At 37.3% G+C, this 22,433-nt stretch overlaps 1 protein-coding gene across 7 annotated transcripts in view; it reads left to right on the top strand.

The window, feature by feature from the left end:
- LOC100890997 (netrin receptor UNC5C) overlaps positions 1-22,433 on the top strand; it is a 49,902-nt gene that overhangs the window by 25,515 nt on the left and 1,954 nt on the right. For 2 of the 7 annotated variants that reach the window (XM_030979307.1, XM_030979305.1), the window contains exons 6-13: positions 13,666-13,731; positions 15,001-15,156; positions 16,937-17,596; positions 18,483-18,751; positions 19,140-19,376; positions 20,007-20,153; positions 20,991-21,155; positions 22,129-22,428. In XM_030979307.1, coding sequence (XP_030835167.1) covers positions 13,666-13,731; positions 15,001-15,156; positions 16,937-17,596; positions 18,483-18,751; positions 19,140-19,376; positions 20,007-20,153; positions 20,991-21,155; positions 22,129-22,413 — 1,985 coding nt within the window. In that variant the 3' untranslated portion in view covers positions 22,414-22,428. Of the gene's footprint in view, positions 1-13,665; positions 13,732-15,000; positions 15,157-16,936; positions 17,597-18,482; positions 18,752-19,139; positions 19,377-20,006; positions 20,154-20,990; positions 21,156-22,128; positions 22,429-22,433 lie in introns of those variants that run through there. The other 5 variants (XM_030979310.1, XM_030979309.1, XM_030979308.1 and 2 more) reach the window with 4 other exon arrangements.

Genomic DNA, 22,433 nt, shown 5'->3' with positions numbered 1-22,433 from the left:
AGTGTCTACTTTATCTTCACGGTCCACGTCAGGTCCCCGTTTCTCAATGCTCCCTGTTTGGTCAAAAGATCCATCCAAATACGGGGTCGAAGCATGAAAAATATTAACCAGACTTGGGTCTCCGCAAATGCGTGAATCACGGATCGTACTTCCAATGGGGCCACTTTGAAGAAGTGTATATAGAGAGAATGCTAGTTGGTGATATCAGATAGCCGTAAATGTATATGCTGCCTCATTGTGGTTTCATTAGATGAGGACACATGAAAATAAGTGCATGGGACTGACTGTATGAAAAAGAAATATGAAAACTCAAAATGTGAAATAAACATGTTTTGGGGACTAAAAGCATGAGAAAGGAAAAATGTAATTCTAAAATATTAAGTATGAGCATGTGATATATTTGCTAGAAGACATCACATGTTTCCACCTATGGTCGCATAATGTTCTACTCCAAACCTATTGTTTGCTTTTCAATAGAACATATGTTTTTCTATGTTTGATTGAAGCTGTAAGACATGATCTTTTTTTTAAAGTATTTATAAACACCTATTGATAGCTAGTATCCGAGATATCCGGTACCGAAAAGTGCTTTCTCACCTTAATAGATATAATAAATTTTGCCGGAAATGCAATGTAGCTTCTACCTACAGCAATTTCTTAACATAATTTTAAAAATATTTCTTCACCCCTCTGCACCAATTAAATAAATCACAAAAAGCTTTTTTGCAAGGAAACATCAATAATAAAGACAGCCCTGAAATATTGTAATTGACACCCAAATTGATTTGCAGAGAAAAGCCATTAGTCCCAAGTATAGAAATTGAAGTGAGTATTATTTTGAAAGTCAACACTACCCCCATTTGGTTTTGCTCAGGGCTATAGATATGCAAATGAGATCAGAGCCACGGTACGGCAACAAAGACGGCACCCAGTATAAACATGCAGGCAGTTAATGATCAATACATACATAAATCTCCAACTATTCATAATTCACGAGTATGAGGGCCACAAGAAGTTCCCCCCAAAAAAGAACACCGGTAAGAAAACTCCGCCTGTCACCTTAATTCCCAACCTTTAGAAGCAATATTTGAAGAAAAATATAAAAGGGCATCTTTCTTTTCTTTTTGCAATATCAAAAGTTGAATAGCAGCCTTTATTAAAGTTTGTTTCTCGTGATTAAAAGGGACTGTCCTCTCTATGAACCTCATTTAAATTTGTTTGAGCTAAAAATTAAGACACTTAATATTTTCACCTTCTGGAACTGCTTGTAATTCCATAGTTATGATGTGTTTGCACGCTATCAGCAAGCACAAAATACACCGGCTGTAAATTGATCTTATATATGTATACATCACGTCATCCGTGTGAGATGTTAAAAACTTACTGCTGTGATATTGCTGAATAACTACCATGACAGGTTTAAAAGTCATCCTTGAAAGTCATATTGCTTAGTCATCATCTTTATAACAAAAAATATACATTTATTTTAGATTGCCTTTGCAATTATAAATCTGTTTTTGATTTTGTAAGAGGTCACAACGGATTTACATGGACTTGTAAATGATCTGTTATCAAAATTTTGGTGCATTAATTTAAATCAAGAAAACAAAACAGTCTGCTGTCTCTGATAAAGAACAAAATAAAAATCACTTTTTGCTTAAGAAAAGCAAAAGATGATGTGAAAGATCTTACATCTGTATACTAATCTGTTTCAACTGACGGGACTCATATTTCAACTCACATATCATTACGTTCATGCCAGCAATGCATATACACCAAAAGGAACCCGGCTGTCTGCAATGGTTCATCTATCAATGACTTCAGGTTCTCATAAGCTTTGAACATGAAAAATCTCTGACCCAGTAGTTTAAGGGTTAATACAACTACAAGAGGGATCGGTCATTTATTTCATTCCTCTAGTGGACAGAGGAATTGATGACCCCTGGTCGTTCCCCCTATGTCCAAAATGATTGAAGCGTACTCACTATTTGTCCAATCCGTCTAAAAAATTCAGCCGCTCTCGAATCAGTGCATGAAAGATTGGGAGTACTACAATTAATAATTCTAGTAGCAATAAACCCTAATGGATGGCCAGCTCAAACGCTATCAGTTGCTTGCCTTTCGCTTCGGGTTAGTTTAAAAAATCTAGTGTAGGCAAATGTTGCACTTTGCGTTGCCCTAGTTATTCTGGGTCGTGAAGCGCAAGGAATTGGAAAAGGTTTGCTCTAAATTTTTGATAGGAAATTAGACGTAATGAAATGCTGGGTTATGTAAAGCATGAGTGCATTAACAGAAGTCATTCAACAGCAATGGTTAAAATGTACTTTGCAATTAATTGGAAAGACTGCATTTCCAACGTATGTAGGATCTGTTATTTGGATTCTGTGGGAGTTCAATGAAAAGCTAAGATGTTTCCAAAGTGCTTAATTATATATTTCAACAACCAACATTGATGAGTTTTGTGTAGACATATGTCTCTTACCTATAGTGTTGCTGATAACTTGCTATATTGGTTTGGCTTTGTTGGTTAGTTTTTCCTTACTGCTAAAAAAAAAACATGTGTATGCTTGTTAAGCAACAAGGGAGCCCAATGTCTTAAGTCCTATCCAGGGGACTGGGCAATGAAGATTAATGCCTTATCGAAGGGCACTGGTGCATCGACTTGGTTGCGAACCCAAGACCTCCCGGTTACAAGACCACTGCTCCACCACTGAGCCATGGTGCCCCTTTATGTTTGTTTTTTCCCTCCAATTGGAAATTAAGTCACTTCATACTTTAATGAATGCACTGCTTGTATTGAAGTGAAACGCAAATAAGTGACTACACTACATGCAGACTGGGTTGAAACAAAGGTTTGTTTGCATTCACTTATTAAATGCAAACTCGCACATTATTATATTATTACTGATCTGTTTGCCAGAAAAATGAAGGGCTAATTTTGTCCCCTTAACATTAAAAATGGCTCACATTAGAATTTCTGTAAAAAAGGTAATTTTAAAAAGCGTAATATCTTTGAAATTAGAATGCAATTGTTTGCCTTTTAGAGTAGACCTTTGAATTCTATTTTGAACTTACAGCTTCTTCTTAAAATCTAACTCGTTATCACAAGAGTCACAATCTATTTCAAATGTTTAAATTGTGGATGAAGTTGAGAACTTGGCATGCGATAGCAGTTGTGAAACAGTCTGGAATTAATGGATAAATGATAAAAATGGTAATCTTATGAAAAAGTTTTAATTGGCCCAAGTGGATGAATAAAGATTGACATTATTTGCCAATTCAATTTCTGTAATATACTTCCCTTTGCATCAACAATAACACTAGATAAATATAAATACTCATTTTTTGTATAAACAAATTTACCACATTGTTTATGTATCGTTCATTTCCAGCTCAACCCAGATTCTCTAAAAATCCTTAATCTGTTTTTCTTTTCCTCTAATGCCAGACAAGCATGTCGAATCTCAGCAACGATAAAAAGACAACCGGCTAAATATGCAGAGGCTCCATATTAATGCAAGAATTATAGTTATGGCCCCAGAAAAAAGACAAGCTCATATGCAAGCATTCCTTGATTTTCTGTCTCTCTTCGTCAAATCCCCTAAATGGGAGGGGAGAATGAAGGGGGCTTAATGGAGACAGTCTTTATGATTATTGATGTAATTTAGGCGGGGAATAAGTCCGGTGGACGCCAGTCGCAGCGCGTAGAGTAGGAGGGGAGCGTCTTGGAGGCATGCAAATGATGTAGCGTCTACCGATGAAGAGCCTCCGTGTGATGGATTCGCAGGGTGGCCAGAGGCTGCGGACGATTACACGTGTGTGTCTGTTTTGATTTGGCGCGTGCGTTGTGCGGGAGTTTGGAGAACGCCTCGGGCTTTCGATGCAGCAAGCACACACAGTTTAATGATTCCTGTTTTTATTACAGTCACTTATGTTGAAGAGAGTTGCATTTCTCTGAAATGTTTTGGGCTAATTGTGTAATTCATGTTCCCGAATTTCCTGCTCTAAGGAATGTTCCCATTTAAAATGCGATAGATAACTTGTCTATCCATCTTTGTATTCTTTGCCTCGGTCTCTCCTCTTCCTCTCTCTCTCTCTCTCTCTCTCTCTCTCTCTCTCTCTCTCACCTTTTTAACTTTGTGCTTTGCTTATTGAAGACAGCTCTTCTATATTGAGTTTATTTCATTTTCGTACACTTTCAAACCCCGGTTAGCCTATCCTGTCGTATTCTCTTTCCAACTTTGCCTTGTATACTATAGGCTTCTTTTTTTCTCTCCTTTTTCTTCCTTTATATACACTTATTGTTCATTTTCTCAATTGATCCGTCTGCATACTTTCTGAATTGTATGAATCTCATTATTTTGAATAGTTTCTGTATCCTTCCCTCGTGCTCAAAATTTCACCATTCTACTTCCCTCTACATTACAGAAAATCATATCTGCAAGTTGTTGAGATTATTGCTAGTAATAATACAAATCCCCATGAATAGAGTAAGTTTAGATCTTGTGGCTTTCCGTGTTTGCTTCTCCACAATTGCGTAAAGCTCTGAGTCTCTATAATCGTACAAATTGCCATCATTTGTCGAATCCCCTCCTGCCATTATACCAGTCGGCAGCACGTTTGATCTCCTCCGATGAAGTGAGCTGTAAGTTATACCCTCACGAGCGACCACTAAAAACTAGTTACTACAAAACCACAAGAATAACTTTGCCATTGGGTACACGGATATGACGAAAAATCCCACAAATCAATTCATTGTTGATCTCGTTGTTCATATAAATAAACCAGAAATGAAAACCCTGCATGAGTCATAATATCCTATCCATACAGAGGGAGAAACATAGACCCCTTTTTTATTAAAAAAAAGAACAGAAAAAGTACACCATATTCTTTGTAAAACATTATTATTTTAATAGATTGACCATCTGTATGAATAATTGAGAAATTTGTTCTACATGTCTGAGTCATAGACTCACAAATGTGTTAGAAGAGGGATATTAATAAAGCATTGCTCAGCATGTAAAGTGATGAAGATGGGAGCTGTCAATTTCGATTTGTGATCTTAGCTTCACCAGAAGAGTGTATATTAGTTTTGTTTTTGTTTTTACCTGTACCCCCATATCAGCTCAGACTGCTTTTTTAATTGAAATAGTAATTACGCAAATTTTAAGTAGACAAGATCATTATAATGCGAAGAGATTTTCTGAAAAACTATGAATCATTTATTATGAACATGAATCCTACAGTTAACAACTAAATTAGTCATACCCTTACCAAGTTTGCAATTTTTTAAGCATGTGAAAAATTGGTTTGTCCCGATTTATGTTTTTCCAGAATGTTACCAGTTAAAGGTTACATCTAAAAGTATTCAACAAAGGCCCTGATTCAACCAGTCCACCTTTCAATCTTGATTTAAGAAAACACAAGAAAAACATAGAATTTACAAGAAGTATGAATGATGTAGTTATTAATTGTATATTTCAGTTATCTTAGTTGTTGTTTTGTTGTTAATCGGTGCTCTTTTTGTAACAAGTAAATATATTTTCTCTCACTTTATCCCTACGTTTTACTTCTAAAGTCAACAAATAAATTTCTGACTACATCCGAGGGTACTCTTTAAATCAGCATCATGTAAGGATTATGTTTAATCCAAGCAGGATGGCATCTCAATCGTTAATGTTGCTATCGGAATGTTTGTGTTTACATGGTGTATGTGAAGTAAATCCAGGGGGGGTGTGAGAGGATGAATGGGGCAGTCTCATGCTGAAATGCCACAGACTCATAAGTGTATCAGCCTTTTCACACACAGCTAAAATTCATCGTATCCAGAGATGATTAGTATAAACGTGTTTAACTCAACAGTTTTAAAATGTTTATAGAAAATTTTCCCAGTGTGAACATCGTTTATACGATGTTGGGATAGATACGAAGTCGCGATTCATATCCCCCTAAAAGCAGGCTGCAGATACGAAGTTCGTATCTAGAGAGCTTGAAATTTTGTGTGTGAAAGGTTATTCGTGTTTAAATGTGTTTCAGACGTGTTTAAACTGGATGGAGCGTGCACTTTGATTGATATGGCATGACCTTCAATGCGCAATGGCACTACTGCGCATTTTACGAGCAGTAGTTAATCACGAAACAATTAACGATCGCACTGAAATTTCTGTGTGTGAAAGGTTCGTGATTAGTTTAAACACGTTTCAAACACGTTTATACTAATCATGCTTATAGAATTTTAGCTGTGTGTGAAAAGGCTGTAAGACATGGCAATGTTAGATTTGCTAACTTTAAACCAACTTTACTCAGACTTATATCGTTCCCTGTTAAAGTTGAGATCACTACCCTCCCCCTCCAAAATAAGGTGTTATTTTTGCCTGGCATAGTCTGTTATTTGAATTACAGTACCTGGCAAAGAGAAAGTATTAAATTGAAAGTAGGGTGGACTTGAAAACTTACTGCAGATACAACATATGCTTTAAGATCCAGTTAATATTTTATTTGTATCTCTTTTTATTTGTGTGTGTGCGTGGGGGGGGGGCAAATTAAAAACCAAGTTATTATAGTATTTAATATAAGGTAAGTGTCTTTCTTATTGCACTTTTGGTATGATCGCATAATTAAGATGACACATAGTGCAATGTTTAAACTATAGTTAAGTGTCAGCAGTCTTCACGACATTACGATCTATATCGTTGGCACAAAGATTTAGCAAGAAAAGTAATTTCAACCGCTATCTGAAGGAAAAGGACCAGTATACCATATTACCACCCCTGCTCAAACAAGCAAGAGACACTATTTAATGAATAGAACCGAGTTCAAGATGAAGCAGTGGAGATGAGTTTGAACAGGGCAACAGATACGGCCTAGCATGTCACCTGCGATGGTTGTTTAATGACTTGCTGAGGTCAGGAGTTTGAGCCTGATATGATATGTCTTTAATGACATCTAATAAGAGTCTATCCCCCTGTCCACACACAACATTTTCCGTGACTAATCATGATTAGCTATACCGTTTCGCGATAGTGATACCGTTTCGCGATAGTTTTACGACCAAAATTGTAGGTGTGGACGCTCACTAACGATACGTCGTATAACGAAACTAGTCTAACGAAACGCAGGTTTGGGCATCGTTTCGAACTGAAACTCAATAAAGAATCACGCCTAATCACGGAAATGTTGTGTGTGGACAGGGGGACCCCCTGGGGGAGTGTAACTAGTGTAACTAACTGGGCGGGGCGCGCGGGCGGGGCTTAACGTGACCTCGAGCGAAATGAGACCAGACCTCTTATCACTATCGCGAAACTCTATAAAGAATCACGGAAAATGTTGTGTGTGGACAGGGGCATTTTATACGATGATTCTTTAGTGACGACGTTTCTTGTGTGTGGACATCCTGGAATTTATACGATGATTCTTAATACGACGTATCGTTATAGAGTTTCGCGATAAATTGTTTTGTGTGTGGACACGCTGTATGATGTCCCCCTTGTCATCTAGGCTATGCAAGGGAATGTTTATTTGTGATGGGATCAGGTCACCATGTCAGTGCAGGCATCCCGATGAGATTGAACAAGTCGCTAATAGGCCAGTTGTGTCTCCATCGGCCCAAAGTCGGCGAAATTAACGCGCTACTTTTTTAATCCGGGAATATTAATTATCCCGATGTTGGAAGATGTGTCTTCATCAACCCAAAGTCAGTGTAGGCATCCCAATGAGATTGAACAAGTCGCTAATAGGCCTCACTCTCTCACTATCGGTGTGTCCTCATCAGCCCAAAGTTGGCAAAATTAACGCGCTTTTTAAATCCAAGAATATTCTCAATGTTTGAAAATGTGACTTCATCAACCCAAAGTCAGTGTAGGCATCCCGATGAGATTGAACAAGTCGCTAATAGGCCTCACTCACTATAGGTGTGTATCCATCAGCCCGAAGTTGGCGAAATTATCGCGCTATTTTTGTTAATCCGGGAATATTGTCTCGATGTTTGAAAATGCGTCGTCATCAACCGTAAGTACAGAAAACCGAACCAGCTCAAGTTTCATTATTAATTCAGCCTGATGTTGGCACATGTGCACTTAAGAGTCGTACATGATGGGATTGATAAGTCAGCTCCATCGATCACCACTTTGACTTTGTGATGATGAAAACGCGCCCGGAATTAGCTAGCTATTTTGCAAAAATACATAATTTTCATCGGGCTATAAAGTCAATATGGATGCTAATTTATTCAAGGGATACCCTAAATTGAGGAGTATAAATACTTAAAGGCACACTGTCATACTTGTAGCTACTTGCTCCCTCTATGTAGAAAACTTCCCCAATCGGTGCCTGTTGGACCCCCATGATCCTCTTTTTCTTATGTTAAATGAGAGCTGAGTTAATGAGATAGCCACCTGTCACAGTGACCTCGCTGGCTGGCTGGGTGGTCTAATCCCTTCTGGCTGAAGTAGTAAAGTCTGCCTTTAAAAGGAGTGTAGAGCTAATATTGATATATATGGAATAAAATGATTATGCTAATTTATGAGTTCAAGATCAAGAGCAAGTGTAGGAAGCTAATATTGATACTCGACGTGGGGGGGGGGGGAGAAGAACAGAGAATACAGAGTATTTTGACAGACAGAATGTCACTGTAGCCTTCTTGTGACAACCCTTCCCATGTAAGAATGACCTACAAGATTGGGTTTCAACTTCCTCTTTGGACTCGACCATCATCGACTTTCAGAAGTGACGTCTTGTTTAAAGTCCTGTCTATCTATTTTCGTATATGCTCGTTGAAGTATCATCTAGGGTAGCATCGCAGATCGTAAAGGAGACCAATGTTTTGACAATGCAGTTTACTTTGAAAAAGGCTTGATATTAACAAAAATTGTATATCTTTTGAAGTCTTAATATCTTTAAAAGAAATGGAGAATCATTTAATAGGATTTGTATTGATTTTTATAGTTGCATTCACAAACACATAAAAATGTTGTAAGGGGACTTTTGGATCTTAATGAATCAACATGTATAATTTGTGTTGACATGTCATGTTACAATAACTTTAAGGGATGGGGGAGATCACAGTGATGATGGTGATGATTTACTGATGATGATGATGATGATGATGGTGATGATGCTAGCTGTCACTGATGATGGTAATGCTGATGGTGGTATAGCTAGTCTTGCCATATTGCCAGTGCTAGTGATTACTTGTATACAAGTGAGGGTGGTGTAATAGCTCCAACTAGCTCTCTAAAGATCTTTAGAGAGCTAGTTGGGTGGTGTAATAGCTCCAACTAGCTCTCTAAAGATCTTTAGAGAGCTAGTTGGAGCTATTACACCACCCTCGTCCATTGTATTATAATGATAAAGTTGACCTTCTTGTTGTTTATGTTTGAGTTAATGAGGCCTATCCCATACATCTGTACATGAACATCATATAAAGCAAAGTTTGTTCAACAAGCTCTTTGTTTGACCAAAAGTCTGGTCCTGTCTGGATTTGTAGGCACATACTTAATCATCTTAAATGTTAAATACGTTAACCCATTACTTACTAGAACCAGGGGACCTGGTATTAAAAGACAATCCAATCCTTATAATAAGTTTGTTTGAATGAAAGCAGAAAAATGAGAGAAACAGAATGGTGAAAGTTTGACACAAATCGGACCACTATAGAGAAAGTTATGAATGTTTGAAAAATGAGATCACTACAGCTATGCAAATCTCAAATTGGCAATTTTGTCAGTGGATTGTGCACTCTAAAAACTGAAATGTTAAATCACCATTTAAAAGGGCCGAGGAGTAACCACTTTTTCAAAATGGTAGATTAACACTTTGTACATGCTGGATCCAACACTATAAAGGTTGAATCTAGCAGGTTAAAAGTATCAATCTGACACTTTGAAAGAGTTGTCACTCCTCGGCCCTTTTAAATGGTGATTTAACATTTCAGTTTTTAGAGTGTGACGTAGTAATGGATAAGTTGTGATATGGTGGTGATGGCAGTGGCAATGACAAGGCTTTTAACAATGATGATGATAATGGTGAAAACTATAAGAATTGTCATTTTTATGATATCAATAAGATAAATGTCGATGTAAATTATATGAAAACCATTCTCTGATGAATTAGAACCATCATTTGAACAGAAACATTTCCTAACAGTAATCATTGTATCATAATGATAGCCTGACCTTATATATATTGACATTCAGGGGCCTATCCTCGTACATCTTTTCATGTATGACTGACAGACAGTAAACACATACCTAATGATTACTATCTATCAATGTACCAAAGCTATTTGTACAATAGGTTAACATATTTACACCAAGCTGTAGAATCAGCCCCAGATGCTCGTACCCAAACAAAGATCAATTTAGTAGAGCCAATTGCTTCTCTCCTATCCTAATATCCTATTTAATGTTATCATCCTCATGTTTCTCCTAGCCTTCATGTTCAGACATTTCTCCTTACAATGTTAACTCACTAAAACCAAGCAATGTCTATTACTGTTAACTCACTTAAAAACCAAGCAATGTCTATTTTATTAAGCCTAGTATTAAGTGATTTTAAAACATCTTCGAATAATGTCAGGTCTTAACATTTATTGGTCTTCTTGTGATTTTGCAATTTAAAATCACTTTTATTAGTGGAAAATTGTCATTTGTTTGGGAATAAGAGTTTCATCTTTGAGACTAGCACTGTCTTCCACTTCTGTCATGTATTATCTCAGGTCACCTAAGTTGCAGTGTAACATTTGTTTTAGATTTCAACATGAAAGTTTTGAGGAAAGTGAAAACAGCAGAGGAATGCGTCCTCTCCCATCTTCTATGGGATGGCATCAACGGCTGGTGTGTGGATGAAGTATGTGAACATCTGTTCCTAACTTCACTCCTCCCTCAGCTCCCCCTTCCTCTCTCTTTCTCTCTCTTTCTCTCTCTTTCTTTCTCTCTTTCTCTCTCTTTCTTTCTCTCTCTCTCTCTCTCTCTCTCTCTCTCTCTCTCTCTCTTTCTCTTTCTTTTTCTCTCTCTTCCCTTCTCTCTCTCTCTCTTCAACTTCTCTATCTTCCCTTTTCTCTCTGTCTTTCTGTATCTTTCCTTCCATTTCTCTCAGTCTTGATATTTCTTTTGTCTCAATCTCCTCATTTTTTATCTTTTTCTCTCCCTCCCTATCTTATAATTTTCTCTGTTCCTATGAACAGATAGATTCATAGAGAAAGAAACATGAATATAGATGGATAGACAGATGAATTGATGGATGGATAGATAAATAGATAGGTAGATTTCTTTTTAATAAACTATTTTCCATATAACAAAGCACAAGCATGGACATTTTGTATAAAAAGCATATCAATTTTTGATCTTGTAATAGTCAGATCTCAAAAAAGTATACAATATCATAATGCTTTTTCTATGACAATAAAGAAAAAATAAGGATAGTGTTTTTCCTGACTGCATGTCAGTTTATGATTTTGATAACCTGTTCAGCTGCATTTGTAACCTCTCAAGTTTTATCTCTGGGAAAACCTTTCCCATCCATTGAAAACATTTATAATGACATTCTTATCTTATCAAAATCAAGATCCACAGCCCCCATTTGATATGAATAGAAAGATGGAGCTGCACCTTCAAATGTGTGATTTGGCCTTTTCGTTAGTTTTGCTTTGGAAAAGATGAGTTTCATTGAAATTTTTATGAATGGGATGATTTATCTAAGGGCATGATGGACTACTCGATGAACAGATGTTGGGCTTGTCATTAGCTCATCCTTTGAATGCATTTTTATAACCGGACAGATGGTATGCTGTATGTTCCATGCAATATTACTACAGAGTACAACCTAATAGATGCGTGGTGTGTATGAAGATGTAGAGACAATAAAGAGAGAGCAGAACAAGAAGAGACTGAAAGAAAGAGAGATTGAGAAAAAGAGAAGAGACCAGAGGGGGAAACAGACAGATAATTAAGGGAATTACAAGATTAGTTAGTAAGGGGGTGAGAAATTAGACCATATTTTGCAATCAGTATTGTTTAAATATAAAATAAAACTAAAGAAGATGTCGTGTCTTTTTTCTGTTTCCTCTTTTTTTTTTCTCCTTTGTTCTCTGTCTGTCTCTCTTTCTCTCTCTTTCTCTCTCTCTCTCTCTCTCTCTCTCCCTCCCTCTCTCTATTTTCTGTTATTCCAAATATCAGTCAATAAAAAACACCCATTTACTTGTATCTAACTGCGCTCCTCTTGATGAAATGTGAAGTTTTAGGTCGATATTTTTTTCATCTCTGTTTTAATAAAGAAAAATGCATTATGAAATTATTTCTTTTCACAGAATTTCAACCTGACCTCTGAAAACTAGAACAAGTAATGGATTATCAAATTTACAAACAAATCAACAGACAACTTAAGTGTGCACCTGGCCTTTGTTGAAAATAAAGAGATATATTTAATCAAAATTTAGTGTCCTTGACTTTGCAATTATTTTTAGAGAGATTAAGTGATATCTGTCTCAAACTATGTGTATTTTGGGTTGCATCTGCAAGTTTTATGGGGTCATTATAATCAAGAACTTGTAGTCATGGTTAATCTTAATGTCAATCTTGATATATTGGTATTTATATCAATTTTCTGTAATTGAAAATGCAGCGTGTCTTACAAATTTGACCTACAATGCTTCTCGCTTAAAGGCATGTTGAGGTAAAATGCAATATTATAACACTGACAATTTTATCCAAGATCTGATCATAGAATTTTTGAAGTGAGAAAAATGAAGATGAACAAGGCCCAAAGTCCAAAGTGATTGTAGAAGATCAAACATGGTGTAAACCATATTAAATTGGGTATACACTGGAATCCAGATTGTCACATATTTTAGTTGATACCTGTTTAAAAAGACCAACAAATTCATGGTTTTGAGTTCGAGGTTTATTATCATCTTTTTATATCATTCTGGTTCTCAGCTGATAGTATGTTCTCAAATTGGCCATTGTTTACTTTTGGATTCTACTTTTATAATTTTCTTACACTGATTTTCAGATTTAAGCTTATAATTCATAAGAATGCTTGCTTGATTTTAAGTAGTTCAAAGAAATGATCCCTTAAGCCAGTGTTAATTTTTGTGTACTCCGAGAATAGTTACAAATGGGATTCATTTCAATATTACCCAGTCCCTTTTATAATACTTGTCTTGTAGGTATCCCCCCCCCCCCCCTTCATTCCCCGTTTGTTTCTTTTTCACCCACACAGTAAACCCATTTGGATGTTGAAATAACCTTTTTTTAATTAACATAGTTGTAGCATTGATTTGATTAGAGAAAATGTTTTTGAAATTAGCAGGGCTGATTGTTGCCTGATGTGCAATCATTGAAAACTAATTGCAGTTTTCATTCCTAAAAGTGTAGGCTGTGTAGCCCTTCACAGCAAATTAATAGTTTATACCACATAAAAGTGGCTATTTTGTGAAGTTTTTTTGTTTCACATACATCTGGGCTAAAAATTTAAGAACATTGTTCCAAATTTTAAGTCACTAACATTGTAATGTACAATACTATGCAATGTACTATGCAAATGAATGCTACAACTTTCATGTTTAAGTTTGCATGATTTGAGTTGGATTGTTTTATATTATCATTATTGTGTATTATATTATTTACTCATTTATATATATGTTTTCCTATGATTTACCTCATATAGTAGTTGTCGATGATCCCGGAATATTTTCTCCTAGTGCTGGAGACACAACGTCTCAAAACCCAGCTGGTGAGAGAGTGTTTTCTTTTTTCTTTCTTTCTTTCTTTTTCTGAAAATTAATCTCTTAAAGGGGACGTCTAGACCTTTTTATAATCTTTTGCCCAACTTTTACCTTTGCACACTAACTTTCAATTTCTCTTGACTTCAATATTTATTAAGTTTTCCATTTTTTTTAAATCCTGATTGCGTGTATTTAATTGAATATGTAGGCCCTACATTTTGATCATACAATTATTGTAAAGTTTCAGGCAAAATGTAAGTCAGGCTATTTTAGTAAATGTTTGCAGGAAACTTTGCATCAATTATAATTGTGAAGAAGAAAAAAATATATATGAAAAGCTGTGTAACTCTGTGGTTAAAATCAGTAAAGAAAATTAGTGTGCATAATGAATATCTGTGCTAGTTATACAAAAATGGTCTGGGCTTATCCATAATACCTTTGCTGCCTAATCCTCTATTCTTACTACATTACATTTTATATCCTCATCTATATCGATTCCTGTGTATTGCCTATCTACCCCCTTCTTGCTCAATTCAACCTCGTTTATGAAATTAACCTTTTAATTTACACATTTATTTATTTTAGTTCACAATACCTCCCTTATAAATGTTAAATGTACATTTATATATCTTGATTATACTTTTCTGTGTACAACCCTTGTAACATAAAACATTGAATGATACAAGGACCAGTGGAATGTGTTCAATTGATATATAATTCTCACCTAGAGAGGGCTCTCTTCCGCTTTGATTTTGTCAACCTGAGAATTGATTATTCAGATTACACTCTCAATACAAGCATGACATCATCCATCATTCATCTGGTGCTGTCCCAGGCCGGGTTGGTCTGAATTTAAAATGCAAAGGCTTAACAATTAATAGCTAATTTAAGCCAAACATGCTTCGATTTTGTACCTACATTAAACAGTTTCTGACAAAGAACACTTGCCTCATTCCTGTTGAAATTCAACATAATTTCATGAGTGAAATTAGATGACATGGAATTATTGTTGTATCAAAATAATGAATGAAATAAGACACTGGTTCACAACTTGTTTCACAGAAATTTATTGTTAATACATGAAATTTTGAAAATATATGGGTCATTTAGAACGATTTCTCTGCTCTAAATTATGTTATGCTTGTGAACAGAATATTGATGTATATCACTGATGTTGAACGAAATATAGTACCAGTAGCCTATCTGTAAACCATGAGGGTTATTCTAGGAATATTTAGTTACCAGTGCGACAATGTTTTTCTTCTTCAAATATTCAGCTGGCGGCAAGAATGGGCTCTCCAAGCAGATCCCCGTTTACATTGGCATCTCTCTAGCCATCGTCGTGCTCCTCCTGGTCTTCCTCTTCATCGCTATCTACCTGGTCACCAAGAGGAAAAGGGGGAACTCCCCCAGCTACACCACCACCTCCACCGGTAAGAGAATGAATGATGCGATCCGGTGATCGATGTGCAAAGTGGATGAATAATATAATAATAATAAAACAGTGCTTATAAATAATAATAATAATAATACTCAGATTTTATATAGCGCTTATTATAATCACTAAGCGCTAAACTTGGAGATTGTTACCCCGGCTTTAGCTGTGCTGCCATTACAGCGCTGCCATTACAGCGCTCTAGCATTTCAAAGAATTAATTCCTGCCAGGTACCCATTTACATCACCTGGGTTGAGTGTGGCAAATGTAGATCAATGTCTTGCCAAAGGACATTAGCGCTTTCCACAAAAGTCTCTGAGCGCTTTTTCATTTTAAAAAATCGCAATTGATGCATATAGCAAAATAACAAATTTCCAGTAGGTTCCAGGTACAAACTTCTTCCACTGGTGTAAATATAAAATAACGAAGATCACAAAAAGACACTTAATTTACCAGAAAACGAGAGAGCACATAAGAGTGGTCGCTTGTAAGGTGCACCTCCTCCTCTAATAGGAGGGAACAGGAGTGTGGAGTGTGGGAGGATGTTGGTGGATATATCATCTTCTCTTCATGTTGCTTTTCCCTCTACCTACCTCCCCCCCCCCCCTCTCTCTCTCTCTTTCTCTTTCTCTCTTTCTCTTTCTTACTTTCTCTCACTCTCTCTCCCCCTCTCTCTATCTCTCTCACTCTTTCTCTCCCTCCCCCTCTCTCCCTCTCTCTCCCTCCCTCTCTCTCTCCCTCTCCCTCTCACACACACAAACCCACCTTTCAGTGATGAGAGGGTATAGCTACAACGCCAGATTCAGTGTCACCATTACAATTAATGTACAGTCATTTTTAGTAAACTAGACTCTAAATTGTATTCAGAATGTTATTCTTAATTCAAAATTGCTCGTATTAAATTGACTTTAATCTTTGAATAAACTTTTATGAATGTAAAAGTCGATTTCAAGTTTGTAAGATATTAGTATTGTGTGAATCCTGTGATATTCCTTGTTCATTTGTAAAACATTTTCTTACCGTTCATACCAGAGTGTTAAATTCTTGTTCAGAAATATCAAAAGTAATGGTGTAGCATGAATGATACAAGCATGTCAATGTATTTTTAAAAAAGACATAAAAGCATTTTTGTCAAAATTATTTGTATGGATTTCCCCCCCCCCCCCCCCAATTTTTTTAAAAGTAGGGAGTATGTGTTGCATGCCATAGAAGAAAACAGCAGTAATATTTCGGGTTAACATGCATGAGAAATTGAAGGAAAAGAAAAGTCAATTGACTTTGCTAGACTATATGTCCCTTATATGGAAAAGGAAAATTGCTAAGACTTTTCGTTTGTCATTGTTTTATTCCAGTACTTTCAAAATGCCTGAATTTATGTTTGCTTATTAAAAAATCCAATTCATTGTCATATCATGTGTGTTTGTCTCAGTTGATATTTTTGCTGCATTTCTTTGTTGAAAATTATCCATTGTGCTGAGATTTAGAAGGGCAGTGACTGTCGTTGATGCCTCTGTGGATCTACACTCTACAGTCATGAGATGCAGAGTGTTCTCCAAATGATGCAAACATTTGGAGAACATGCACTTTAAAGTTAAAGCACTCTTAAAAAAAGAAATCAATCATGTTTCAAAGCATTGTATTGTATTTTGCTGCTTGTATTTTTGTTTGCATGAGAATTCAGTTTGCTTCTTTTTTTGTGTCTTCTTTCCTTTTGATCTGTATGTTGCTTCCCCCTGCTGCCATGGCAACCTTTCATTGAACAAACCCGCATTAACAGAGGACTGTAACCTGGCTATGCTTTCAGCACAACCACCGGACATCACAACCCAGACGATGCACTCCTCGCTGCGATCCAACCACGTCGCCCTCTCGAGTCACAACGAGAAGATCCCCATGTCCGGGACACCAACGCATCCGCCCCATCCTGACCTGACTGGCGGGAAGATCCCGCATCAGCTCACCGTTCAGTTCTCGCCCAAAAAAGGAGGGACCATCACGCAGCTCGGGTGCTTGGGGTCGTCGGATATCTCACAGTACTCGTTAAATAACGGATCCCTGCATTCGCACCCGCACTCGCGGTCGCTGTCGCCAACAAAAAGCCACACCTATGTTCCTCTGGTAGGACCCGGACAGGAGAAGCACATCTACGCCACGCTGAATCCTCCAGAACCACCTCCACAGGATCCGAGGTACTGTCAGACCCGTTGCTACGGCGACTTGGAGGACAATGATGGGTACATTATGGAGGAGGCAGATGAAAACTACATGCTGCAGGGACATTCCTCGGAGGAAAGTCTTGAGCCTCAGTCTATGTGTGATTCCGATCCAGGCAGGACATTATCGGGCAGCGCTCTAGGGCTTCCAATGCACTCGGATTACAGCATAGCAACGGGGCATGTGGGATCAAGAGGGGGCAGATTAGTGCTACCAGATTCAGGTTTGTCCTCTACCTTCCTTTTGAATAATCTTTCACATGATGTCTCTTGATATTTGTAGGGGACATAAATGATCTGTAGCTTCTTTGTCGGCTATGGAAAACCACAAGTGATCTAGCAACAACAAAAATGGAAATTCTTGTAATTTAAGCACTTTAAAAGAATTGTGTGATGGAAAAAATAATAATTTTCACAAATGTGATATATTTAGATTCATTGAAAGCTGTTTCCTTTCTTAGAAATTTCTTTATCGTATCCTCACAACTTTATCAAAAAATCAGAGACTTCAATATAGAAATCAGCTTTGTGACATTTTTGACTTTTTCAGTTCCAAGATGTGAATTTGAAGGATATTGCTTTGTGCATTTATTATGAATATATCCCCAAATCAGGATTTTTTATAAAGAATTCAACTTTGTCAATACTGTTGTTCCTAAGGGGCCCTGCTATTATAATTAGTATTACCCCGGCATTTGCCAGTAACCCATTCACACCTGTGTGGAGAGTGGCAAATGTGGATTATTGCCTTGCCAAAAGACATTAGTGCCGGGCTGGGATTGGAACCCTCAACCCTTGGATTGAGAGTCAAGTGAATGAACCACTACACCACGACACCTCAACTGTTGGGAATATGGTTCCCCTTTTTTCTGTAATTTGGAAGGGTCATTCCTACAATATCAATGGGTTAAAGCCCCACTGTACTACTTGTAGCTACTTGCTCCCTCTATATAGAAAACAATGCCTGATCGGTGACCATTGGTCCCCCATGATCCTCTTTTTCCAATAATAATAGAGACCTGAGTTGATGACCACCCTGGGTGGTCTAATCCCTCCTGGCTTAACTAGTACAGACTGGCTTTAAAAGTATTTTTTGTTTGTCTCTTGTAGGAGTTAGCTTGATGATACCTGAGGGTGCCATAGCACGCGGCCAGACGGTAGAAATATACCTAGCAGTCTCACATGAACTTATGGACAGACCGCACATAGAACATAACCAGACCTTACTCAGCCCCGTCATCTTGTGCGGCCCGCCCTCTGTAGTCCTTGCCAAGTCAGTTGTCCTGGTGTTACCGCACTGCGCACAGATGAGCAAGAATGACTGGAGGCATTCGGTCATCGCCAGCAGTACACATCCAACAGATGACAAATGCTGGGAGGTGAATATAACATAAATTCTTTTTTCGAAAGGGGGGGGGGGTGAACAAATTTAGGTTACTTTCTTTTTTAAATGCAAAACTGTACTATTTTGCCATTTCGTCAAACAGGTTTAGTATGATTAAAACATTTTACACATTTTAGAATAAGTAAATTGCAGGAAGGAGATATTCACAAAAGGCAAAAAAAAAGGAAATCAGAAAAAAATATAACATGGGTTGAGGGCAGTTTGCCTCCCCCCCCCCCCCCCCCCAAAAAAAAAATAAATAAATAAATAAGCCACCATAAAAAACTTGGGATAGGGGGATGTTAATAGAAGTCATCACAAATGAAGTTCTACTAATGCTCCCATAAAATTATAATATTCTTAATTTATATTGTCGCATTCAGAAGCAGACAACCGTCGGAGAGGAAACCATCAACTTACAAGTCTTCTGCCAGGTGGATAGTCATCTATCCTGCATCGTCACTGACCAGCTAGGGTGGTATGCCCTCAGTGGCGAGTCAAGGCCAGAGAGACAGTCAGCAAAGAGGTTAAAATTGTTAGCTTTCGGTCCAGCTCTTCGGTCGACGCTAGATTACCATATCAAAGTGTACATCTCGGAAGACACTCCAGATGCTATAGAGGTAAGCAGATTGAGCAAAACTGTGCTTAAAGAGAAGGTTGACTTAATCTGTGAGCGTTAACATTGTATTATGCAAGTGTGGAAGAACATCAGATTAAAAATGTTCCCTGAAAAGCATGGCTCTTCAAAAATCGGACAGATTTTTATGCCACATTTTTGTGAAGTCCCATATACATCTTTCTGTGTACAGTGCTTGTAACTTTACCAAGACAGGGCCAAATTTCTTATCATTTTGATGATTCCAGAACCTTCCAGTACACACGATGCAATTTACATATCAATATTCTGTTTGAAAACATATATATCATATAAATCAGTTTACAATGCAGTGTATATAGCAAAACAAAAGAAAAATTATGTACAGCAGAAACACTGTATTTTCTTCTTGTAATAACGTGACACATAATGCATCAAGTAAATAATATAATGTACCATAATAAATCTGAATATTTAGATATATAAAACCTAATATAGCAAGTTTCTAAATAAAATATAACTCATGCTGTACATTATAGGTAAATGGGGTACATGGAATGCCTAAAATAAATGGCGTAATAGTACTTATATATATGTGACCTAATGTATTTTTAAATAGGAAAAATCTATATCTTTCATCTTTGTCATCTTGCAGCATATCCTCAATGTTGAGAGGAGACTTGGAGGACAACCCCTCCAGGGTGGCTGCCAATTTGACTACCACGACAACGGCAATAATCTCAGATTGGAGATCCAAAACATAGTACCTGGCTGGCAATGCAAGCTGGCCAAGAACTGTCAAGTAAGTTACCTTAATTAAACATGAACTAATGTTTTGTCCAGGAGAGGGTCACATTTCAGTATACCTACTTACAAACAGATATAGCTACATATTGAGGGGTCAGTGACACAAAGACGTAACTCCGTTTGGCCATTTTGAGAAAAAGTGGTTTAAATATAGAGGTCCACTTGGGCCTTCAGGAGTTAAGTCTATGTTTCACTAGCCATTGACTTCAATTCAGTTTAGTCTTTGTGTTTCCTGGAAAGCACACATTTCTCTGAACATTTTGAAATCAAATATTCATTCTGCCAAAATATGGAGTTATATATCTCTGGATGCATCAAACTCAGTCAGCATAATTACATAATAATATAATAATAATAATAATAAAAACGTTACTTATAAAGCGCTTACCACCTAAGTCTCTAAGCGCTATATTATTATTATTATTACTATATTATATAGTTCTCATATTTACTTTTTAAGTAGTTATCTCAACTTTTAGAATCATGTTAACTTTCTTGTTGTTTTAATTGAATTCCACTAAGGTGTGTTTGATATCACAACCTTTGATTACCCTTTGAGAAAATTGGAGTTTAATTCAAGTAGTGAGGATCATGATTTGGTTTGGTTCAATTTTAGGCTTGGAGTAGGGTCAGATGTGGTATTGGGACCAGGATTAGTAAATTGACAGAGGAGCAATTATCACTGGAAAATGTATCTTAAACTTAATAATACTAAAGTATTTTCAAATTTTATGAATAAATTAAGAAGTAATCACTATTCTTAAAGTAGTATATCCTCCAAAAGTATGAGCGATTTTTAGTGAGAAAGTCTTCCATGTTTCTTTTCTCCAAGGAGATTCCTTTCTACCATGTATGGAGCGGTACCTCCAACACGTTGCACTGTTCATTTGCCTTGGTCAAGACGGAGCCGGGTATCGGACCCATTGGCTGCAGGTTAGAGGTCACCCAAGGCACCTATACGACCAGTATGCAGGTCATGGAGAGGATCATTGATGGGGTAAGTCATTCAAGGGTTGGCCTTTCTTTGTAACTTGTGGCTCTTCCAGGTTTTCAAGTTGACCTATTTTGTAGAACTTTGAGAGATTTTTTATGAGTTAACCTCAATATTTGATAATGGCGACAGGCCGGAATGGAGAATGTGCATACATTGTGTGCAGTGAAGCCTGAATCTGACGACCGGGGTAATAATATATCTGTAAAGCGCTTAGACACATCGTTGTATCGATGTATTGGTCGCTATATAAAAGCAGAAAAGTATTATTATTTGATGCAGAAACCAGAAAAATGAAGATCTAAGAACACCATTATTTCTAGACTTTTCAAGGAGACTTATTATTGAGGAACCCTTTTGTCTCATTTCCCGGTTCATAGAAGGCTCAAGGGGATGCTTCCCTTAAACACTCATTGTATACCTTGTCATACCTTGAGTCAAACATTGCTGCCAGGGAATTAGTCACACAAGTTAGTAAGCACATTGTTTTGCTGTGTACTATTAGTATGCCAGATTAGGTTTTGCTGGAGAGGAGGGCACACCCCACCCCCTCCCCACCACCTGAAGCATGAAACATCCCTTTAACTTGTGTCCACAACATAGATATCCTACTTTTCAAAATTTCTTTTCAAAATACTTTCCAATGTTAACGAGAGGAAGTATGTTGAGCATATCTCACTCTTCTGATGTTACTCTATCCACCTTTCCTTCTTACAGCGCATAGAGACATATTGTGATATGCACTATATAAGTACAGTATATTATCATTATTATTATTTCATTTCTTTATATATTATACCCGTCTCTTAGGTGGTTGTGGAGCAGGAGTTGAGACTAAACGGCTACAGCCCTAATCACATGGTACCGCCTCAGAACGCCTTCCACCTGTCAAAACCAGTCAGAAACGCCGTGTGCCAATGCCTTGATATCCCTAATTCATTTCTTTATATATTATACCCATCTCTCTCTCTATCTCTAGGTGGTTGTGGAGCAGGAGTTGAGACTGAACGGCTACAGCCCGAACCACATGGTACCGCCTCAGAACGCCTTCCACCTGTCTAAACCAGTCAGAACCGCCTTGTGCCAATGCCTTGATATCCCTAATTCATTTCTTTATATATTATACCCATCTCTCTCTCTATCTCTAGGTGGTTGTGGAGCAGGAGTTGAGACTGAACGGCTACAGCCCGAACCACATGGTACCGCCTCAGAACGCCTTCCACCTGTCAAAACCAGTCAGAACCACCGTGTGCCAATGCCTTGATATCCCTAATTCATTTCTTT

This window comes from Strongylocentrotus purpuratus, unplaced genomic scaffold (genome assembly GCF_000002235.5).
Source record: "Strongylocentrotus purpuratus isolate Spur 01 unplaced genomic scaffold, Spur_5.0 spur5_scaffold_10, whole genome shotgun sequence".
Lineage (NCBI taxonomy): Eukaryota > Metazoa > Echinodermata > Echinoidea > Camarodonta > Strongylocentrotidae > Strongylocentrotus > Strongylocentrotus purpuratus.
This window is presented reverse-complemented; position numbering and strand designations above follow the sequence as displayed.